Source organism: Anoplopoma fimbria, chromosome 1 (assembly GCF_027596085.1).
Source record: "Anoplopoma fimbria isolate UVic2021 breed Golden Eagle Sablefish chromosome 1, Afim_UVic_2022, whole genome shotgun sequence".
Classification (NCBI taxonomy): Eukaryota; Metazoa; Chordata; class Actinopteri; order Perciformes; family Anoplopomatidae; genus Anoplopoma; species Anoplopoma fimbria.
Window position 1 is genome coordinate 13,851,774 of NC_072449.1, and position 8,606 is coordinate 13,860,379.

Sequence of the window (8,606 nt, forward strand, 5' to 3'; positions counted from 1 at the left end):
TTTATTTTTATCTTGTCTTCTTTACTATGTCTCTTGTGTGCACTTTAACTCTATGCTGCTGTAAGCCTGCAAATTTCCCCGCTGCGGGACTAATAAAGGATTATCTTATCTTATCTTATCTTAAGTTAATTGATGGCAGCTCCAAGATAGTAAGATAAGATAATCCTTTATTAGTCCCGCAGCGGGGAAATTTGCGTCCAGTCAGACGAGCAAACCTTTACCTTACATTTCTTGCCTAATATTGCCTGTTAATGTTTAACAGAACAATAAAAACCCATTATCAGGAATTTCATGGAAAGCTTTTTATGCAAGACCAGAGAGTCTCTCACTGAGCTCCCACAGCTTCTTTGCTGCAGCGTCATCCTTGGCTTTAGCATAGACTTCTCTCACAGTGCAGTTGGAGAAGTAACGTCCGCTGAGAGGTTCGATCCCCTCCTCAAGAGCACAGTGCAGGGTGGTCTGGGCTCCCTGAACGGTGTTTTTGAAGAAAAACAAGTTCACAGGCTTGAGGATCATTTGCATTACTGAAGCCGTGTTCCTTGCCAACTCAGAGTTGATCACTCCTGTAAAAACATACAATAATGTAGTTTAGTTGGCTGATCATTAGCTGCTATTGTAAAAATAACGGGTTATTTAAATAAAAAAATGTTGTTTAGACAAGCCCCAAAGCCCACAAATATTTTCACCTTCATCGCCATGATCAGTAGGCAATTTTAGGGGGGATGTCATCCCCTTTGATAGCAAAATGACCAAAATGCATCCCTCCTGTTAACCTGCCAACACCCTTTCTCTATCCGCTTGTAGCAGAGAGAGTGAAGGGGCAGAGGGGTCTAGTCTGCCTGACTCATTGATCCTTTATCTGACTGAGGTTAGTGCAAGTTGGAATCTATGGCCCCGACCATGGCTCTGAAATTCCAGTAGCCTCCAGCCAGTACAGCAGCCTCTGGAAGGGATCAAAGCCTCTCCAGACAACGCTTGTAAGTCCCGCATTCCATCCCTCATGCTAAAACTTCATCAAATCGCATACTGGCTTTGCTAGACTAGACCAAAATGTACACCTCAACGTAATAACTGCTAACCAGTGTGGAACCAGTGTACTAAAATTTCCTGTTCAAAGAGCTTATTTCCCATTTCTTTGCGTGACTTGAATGGTGGTATACTCTGTCGACTGACCCGGATGGAGGCAGTAGCAGGTGACCTTGGTTCCCTGCAGTCTCTTGGCCAGCTCATGGGTGAAGAGGACATTGCACAGCTTACTACTGCTGTAGATCTGCAAAACCTCCATGAATGAGGTCCCCAGTCCCAGAGCTTTGTGGGTGTTCAGGCAGTCAAAATCTATTTTTCCAAAGTGATGTGCCACAGATGACAGGATGACCACTCTGCTAGGTCCACATTCCTTCAGCCGCTCCAGCAACAGGTTGGTTAATAGGAAGTGACCAATGTGGTTGACGCCAAACATCAACCCCAGTCCGTCCTCTGTTCGACCCTGTAGGACAACACCTGAAGCAAAAACACAGAGAACGTGTATTCCTGTTTCCAGACAATGGCAACATCAAAACAAACAAAGCTTTAAACTATCTAATATCTGTGGAACAGTATAATGATTCTTTGAATATGCAAACATTATGGAGTAACAAGAAAAGTCACATAATCTTGATTCCAGAGAACTTGCATTTCTTATATATCTTGCATTACCTACTTGTGGAGTTCGCTGTGACCCAATTCTGTTCAGAAGAGTAAAAAAAACAAAAAACTGCCATCCTCCAGCAGCCATGAAAAAACTAAGAACCTGAAAATTGATCTAACTCTTCACAGTGCCCAGGCTCTCAATTTACAGCAGCTATTACCTGCAAGCTCAGTTAAAGCATCCTTTTACTTTATTACAACGTGGTCTTAGTTCTTATATTCTATCAGTTGGATAACACTGCACATATTTAAGTAATTCATAAAATTCCGAAAACATGGAAACATTGCTATACAAAGTTTAATAGGTCAAAAAACACAAATGGTGATAAGATTTGACAGGTTGTAAACAAGTCAATAGTTTGGCCAAATGATCTGAACAACTTTATATCAACGCAAAAGTGAAAGTGATTACACTCAAAATGTCTGGAACAACTCCTTACTGCACAGGAACACTGATATAAATGCATGCTAGAAAAATAATGACCAAGCTCGACTTAAAGGGGTAATAGATTATTTATTATATTGCGTTCCAGACAGCATTAAAGTGCAAGTCAAGTCCGACACTTGAAAGGACACATGGCTGTAAGCAGGGTTTTAGAAATACCAAGGTCTAAAAACTGAGCTTATTAGGAAGGTCCGGGTGTATGTATGTATGTATGAGACATAATGTAATCCTATCCTGGGCACAGTGGTAGGTACTTGCTCTTCCTCTCTCATCTCCATCCCCTTGTATCTTTCTGTTTTGTCTCCTAATTTCGCACCGTGTCTTCCTCCCAAAGCTGATGAATACCTATGTTGAATACACTTATTGTAAACTGCTTTGGATAACAGCGCCTGTAAATGACTGTAATGTAATGTAATGTAAATGATCTTTAATTGAAAGTTGTTTGATTTCTGATTGTCTCAGTGAAGAATGCAAACACATAGGGGCTCTATAGGGTTCACTGTTTAACATGGCATGACCACACAGAAGCTATTGGTCAGATGGTGTTTGTCTGGTGACGAATGGCATTTGGATTATAAGCAGTCCCCTAGTTAATAAATAATTCATAAATACATCTAATGATATACATTTTTTTGTACACATTTTAAGTTTTCCAGACAATTATTTTGTGAATGTAAATCAATGTTCAACTGTCCTTAAGTTTGAAGTAATAGGAATCTTGGTTCTACAAGTGTTGAAGTATCCACACCCGTTACAACTTGGTCTAAGGTCCTATATTCTATTTCCAATGTTATATATTGAATTCATGTTTCATATCTTCCATATTTTGATACTCTGGATGCCAACGTATCAAAGGGATCTCACCTTACCTTTGTCAGAAACAAACCTGTAACATTTACAATTGCCGCCAACATCATACTATGTTAAATTATCCTTTATTATTAGGAATAATACAATTATCTTTCTGTAAACTTTGAATTTGTTGTTAAAATAAAACTTCTAAGGACGCAAAACTCTAAATGAAAGTTGTGATGGTGTGCAGGTTTATGGCATTAAGATGCAATGAACCATCTAACCTGCATTGTTGATGAGGATGTCCAGTCTGGGTTCTGACTTCAGGAAGGTCTCAGCAAAGCTACAAACAGACTTGAGACTCCCCAGATCCAACGGCATGAACACCACCTGATGACTGCCACTCTCCTGTGGTAGAAATTAAGCAGTATTTCCACTAAATGAGAAGTTAAATATAAAATAAAGATGCCCTGGGAAACTTTGGAACACACTTGTTATTATCATAATCTCTGCCAACAGGATCATGCAATCAGTCGTGTGTGTGCCTGTGTGGGTGTATCTGTGAGTGAGTGAGCGTCTCTATGTCCATCCATAGCTAATCCGGCTTTTACAGCAGCAAACATTTTAGGCAGCCAGTTATGGCTGCGTGCTCAAGGACCTCTCGTGGTTGCAGTGTCTCACACTTTCTCAAAACACCTTTTATTGCCTCAATATATCATTATAAGCAACAATAAGCTTACATGACATGGTATTTAGGACAGAGAGCCTTTTCTTGGAAGAAGAAACAGAGCATGGTAGATTTGTACTAACCCTCATGACTTCCTCAAGGGCAGCCTCTCCTCTCTGCTTACTGCGACAGGCCAGAATCACTCTGGCTCCTCTTTTGGCCAGATCTATGGCTGTAGTTATCCCAATGCCTGTGTTGCTGCCTGCAGTTGAAAATTGGGAATGACAGGTGATCCATGTTTTAATTACAAGTCCAACATACAGATGTCACTTCTTTCATTTGATGTGTAATATACCTAACCCTATTGCAAGACTGATGGTCTTTTTTGCATTATGGAAGTTTTGTTCATTTAAATTAATCATGTAATAATAGCCGACCTGTTGCCATGAGATTCTGTTCACTCAGAGTTGATGTTGACTAAATTGTGTGCAATGAATTTAAGAGATATGGCAGGTTATGGGAAGTAGGACACAGCCACAAGATTAAGACAACCAATTACAGGAAAAGTGTGTGGCATCTCAAAAGACTACAAAAACAAACTATAACCATATGTTCTATTTGGTAAAGAATGGATAAATGAGTTGAGGTGCTGTAACATCAAGTAGACAGCAATCACACGTGAGTCAGGATATAGCTCTCTTGATCCGAACCTTTAATTAAGACTCAATATGAAGAAAGTGATAAAACAGGGTTGAAACTGAAAGAATAGAGGAAAATATACAATACTTATAAAAATGAATTGCTGCATGAATGAATAAATGAATGCATTAATGAATGCAGCCCAAGGCGTGTTTCATCCCGCTGTGGCCTGTCTGAAAGCTTGCCTTTTGCTCATATATCTGACTGCCTGGTGTCTTGCATTTGAGTCCACCATGGAAACCATAACACAGGGTCCCACAAGGGAGTCATGTTTGAGCTAAATTTGTTAAAGCTGCACTAATCAATTTTATGTTTTAAATTATGAAACAAATGACTTTGGGCAATGAAAATAAGTAATTTGTAGTGATAAAGCCACAGAGATTTTTCACCAATGAATAAACCAAAACTCTTTTCTTTATTACCATTGTCATTATTGTGTTTAAATGAAGACTTGTTTTAAAATATATCTTTAAAAAACTGTTCACAGGCGTACTTTTGTTACTCATGTCAAGGTTGGTGATGGAAACTCCATATTAGAGGGTAACTGTCTGATTAATAATTCAAGGATTTAATGTCTATGTTATTAACCTGGCCTGAGACTTTGCTCCATCCCCTTACTTATATCCATAAAGTTTAGTTTACATACAGAGTTGCAGTCTATATCAAGCTAGGAAATGTTTCTTCATACACAATTTGTTGGAAGTAGTGCACACATCCAATCAATTGTCTATAGAAATAAAAAGTCAGTTGATATGACACCTACCACCCTCAGGACTCAAAGAAGCCTATAAAGAAAAGAACCTTTACTTACCGGTCACAATAACAGTTTTGCCGTGCAGCTTTCTTTTGCTTCTGCACCGCTTTCCCTTTACCACCACATGACGGAAAATGTAGGCAACCACTACGACAACTACCACTACCAGCAGAAGGGTAGACATTGTTGGAGCCCCAGTTTCTCACACCAGACTGGCTGCTCTTGTGAAAGTCAGAGGGAATTTATTTATTGAAGAAAACTTCCTCAAACGAGCACACCCACTTCCGGCCTGGGCGTGACATTGTGCTCAGTTATCAGGCGACAGATATGTTTGAGACAGTTTGGATAACAGATTTCAATTTCACTCTACATAAAGTAAAGCTCAAAACTAAATCAAATAATACAGCCCATATTGTGGTTAGCCATCATGGCTGGTTAGCCATAATTTCACTGTGTGAAACCAAAATGTCTTGCAAAAGAGTGAACCTTCCCTTCCTCCCACCCAGTATGATCTAATAGGAAAGCAGCACCACCTGCAGTTGCAGACCTGCAAAAAGTAGGCATAAGGCTGCTATTTTCGCTGCTTCTTAATTTGAATGCATATTTAATTATTTTATATACATCTATATTAGATTGTAGGATCTTTCAAATTATTCTGATGGCATACGCAGCAGGAGGGGGATATGTGTTTCAATATCGATAAGAAATCTAATCAGAAAACTTAAAGTTGCACTAATCAATATTTTTATTTTTAGATAATATGACACAAACCTTTGATTGACTCAAATCGCTCTCCTAAACCTTGTTTTCAGTACAAAAAACAGCAGACAGGCACATTAAGCTCCATTTCTCAGAAGTTGGTGTATACCAAAACAGGAATAAAGGAGAGCAAATGATGGACTTACACTGATCATGCATGGACAGAAAAATGACTACAAATGAATGATAATGTTGTCCTGTAACTACTGGATGTTTAAATCAAAAACTGTTGGCCATACAACAACATGTTCACTGTATAAAGCGAAAAGTGTAGTACAGCACTGCTGAACTGAAAATTGTGTTGACTGTAGGCCATTTGGGACCTGTTACTGGCAGCCAGTGGAGACACAGACGGTGGAACCGTGGACGTTAACATTTTTGGCACTTTTAACATGACATTTAATTTTTGATCCTTTCAGTTTTTGCATAAAGCATTTTTATTGTATACACCGTTTTCGCAGAAACAAGGTAACCCTCCTGGAATGTTCCCTAAACATTCCCGTTTGGTTACACTCTGTGGCCCTGGTGGTGATCTTAAGGTTGGTCTTGTGATGGCCCCCGCCAGCCACTTATTCCGTAGCAATTTTTTTACGAAGATGGAGAAATGAGAGTACCATGTCAGGTTGTTTGTGATGCGGTTTCCCAGGAACATAAAACTGTTGTGTCATCTACCAGCTTCACAACAGAGTTCTCTTCATGTCGGGGGTTGCAGGTGGAATACATGTAGAAAGCAGGCATTTTGCACAAAGCCTACAGTGTGCCTTGGATTCTTTTTTCTCAAGGATAATTTCATTTTATACTTTTTTGAGACCATATGCTACCCATTACAATGAGCCCTTAACAAGATTAAATATACCTGAAGGATCCAAAGAGCACCTCGATGTGATAACAACAAAGACCTGTAATATGTGTAAAATATGATAGAAAATCTTCTGCACAAAATATATGCTTTTCCTTCACGTCCCCTCTGCCTGTCTCTGTATGTTTTAAGTTCAGCTTTGGGGCAATGGAGAATTCCCCCCAGGCAGTTTAGCCAGTTACTGATTCAAGATTTGAACTTGTGACATAAAATCTAGCCACTCAGCATCCTCAAATCTAACCTAAAAAGGGTGATTATTTTGTCGCCCCAAGTGAGCTGTTTAAGTACATGAATGGAAAGTGTGTTCACTACTCAAGATCCAACTTTAACTCTATAAAATATCTCTGAGATCAGTTTGAGAGGAGAACTTGGTGTAGGAACTACAGGTAAAAGAGCTGAGCCCAGATCAAACTGACCTCTTAAACAGACTGCAGGCCATTATTTTGGGAGGTTATTCCTTCTGTGAACTGTTTTGTATTGGTTATCAGGGAACACACAATTTATTTTAAGTATAATTTAATTCTCTTAACATGTCAATTTGAAGCTCATTTATATGCAGGACATGTTTACATTCCAAGATGTACTGATCTAGCATGTTTTCCAGGATCCACTTTGCATAATTTAGTATTTTATGCAAAACAGTATTGATGCTTGTGTATGTGTTACTCGTATGGCTTCCACCACCAGGTTGTGCCTTTGAGTAGGTTGAGAGAGTTTTGTATTGAGGGAGAGTGCTGCTGCTAAACTGACTGCACATCGGAATAGTTTGGCAATCAATTTAAGTCCACTAGATCGTTATTATAAGTGTCTGATATTATGGAAAGAGTCTCGCTCAAGGAGAAGTCTCATTCAGAAATTTGCAGGGGGGGGGGCATGTTCCCAAAGACAAGAGTGCAAACACATATAGATGAGGTCTTTCAATTGGATGGCCTCCTGTATTTAAGAAGAGAGATAGAGGGGGTAGAGGAAGAAGAACCAGCTACCAAGAGGCTGCAAAGCTCAGGAGACTGGTGGTGTTCCTGTGGGTGCTGTGACCCCATGACCACTGAGGAAGAATGCTGTGAAGAGTGGGACCTGTTGCTGCCCCATAATTACATTTCACAACGAGGCCTCTCCTTGAGCGAGACACATAAACAAACCGACCGGATCAAGCGAAAGGTGAAGAAAAAGGTTTTATTAGCCTATCTGTGGGGAAAAAAGCACTTAGTATATGCAATGTGACATTGACACAGTGCAGTTGCCAATGCTGCTTGTTTCTGCGGGTTACAGCTTCATCCCTCAATACTGCACCAATTTCAGAAATGATTGTCCCCCTTAGTCATTTAGATATCAAAAGCATGCAAGGATAGGGTCCAAGTTAACAATACTGAAGTTACTCGTTAACACTATTATACAAAATTTCAATTCAACTTTACTTATCGTGATCTTCATTATTGGTTTTCCCAAACAAAACAAGGTCCATAGTGGCATCCCAATAAATAAACTTTTTTTTTTTTTTTTTACATATTTGTTCTTGTATTACAGTGAACTTGCCTAGGTGGGTGACCAAAATATGACATCCTTGTTTTTTTTTCATGTGTAATGAACCCTTCTTTCCACCAGGGGTCTGTTCCTGAGCCTGGTGTGGTTCCAGCTTTAAAGATAAACCACCTGAACACGGACGGTCTCGTCCTTGGCTGTCACGGCTGCTGTTCAGTTTTGTTTGCACCAGACATTTTCAAACACATCCTTTGCATATGATTGGACCACTAAAAGGTGGGAGGGCTTAAAGTTCAGCACTATGCTACAGATGACTGTTGTCTCCACACACACCTCCCTCAGCTGTTGTTAGATTAGGAGGACTACAAGGGAGACAAGGGAAACTTTACAGATTGTCAAGAGTGTCCCCTTGTGGCGCCAGGTTCAATGTTCTGATTATTCTATTATCAATAGCCTAATCAATACA

General features: G+C 39.7%; 1 protein-coding gene across 1 annotated transcript; it reads right to left on the reverse strand.

Moving 5' to 3' along the window:
• Positions 1-303: 303 nt before the first annotated feature.
• Positions 304-5,243, reverse strand: LOC129113672 (dehydrogenase/reductase SDR family member 13-like). Its single transcript, XM_054626139.1, has 5 exons — positions 5,101-5,243; positions 3,734-3,852; positions 3,208-3,331; positions 1,174-1,500; positions 304-563 (listed from the first exon to the last, which is right to left on the reverse strand). The coding sequence occupies exons 1-5, from the start codon at positions 5,225-5,227 to the stop codon at positions 304-306; spliced, it is 957 nt and encodes a 318-aa protein (XP_054482114.1). The 5' UTR covers positions 5,228-5,243.
• Between the last annotated feature and the right edge of the window lie 3,363 nt (positions 5,244-8,606).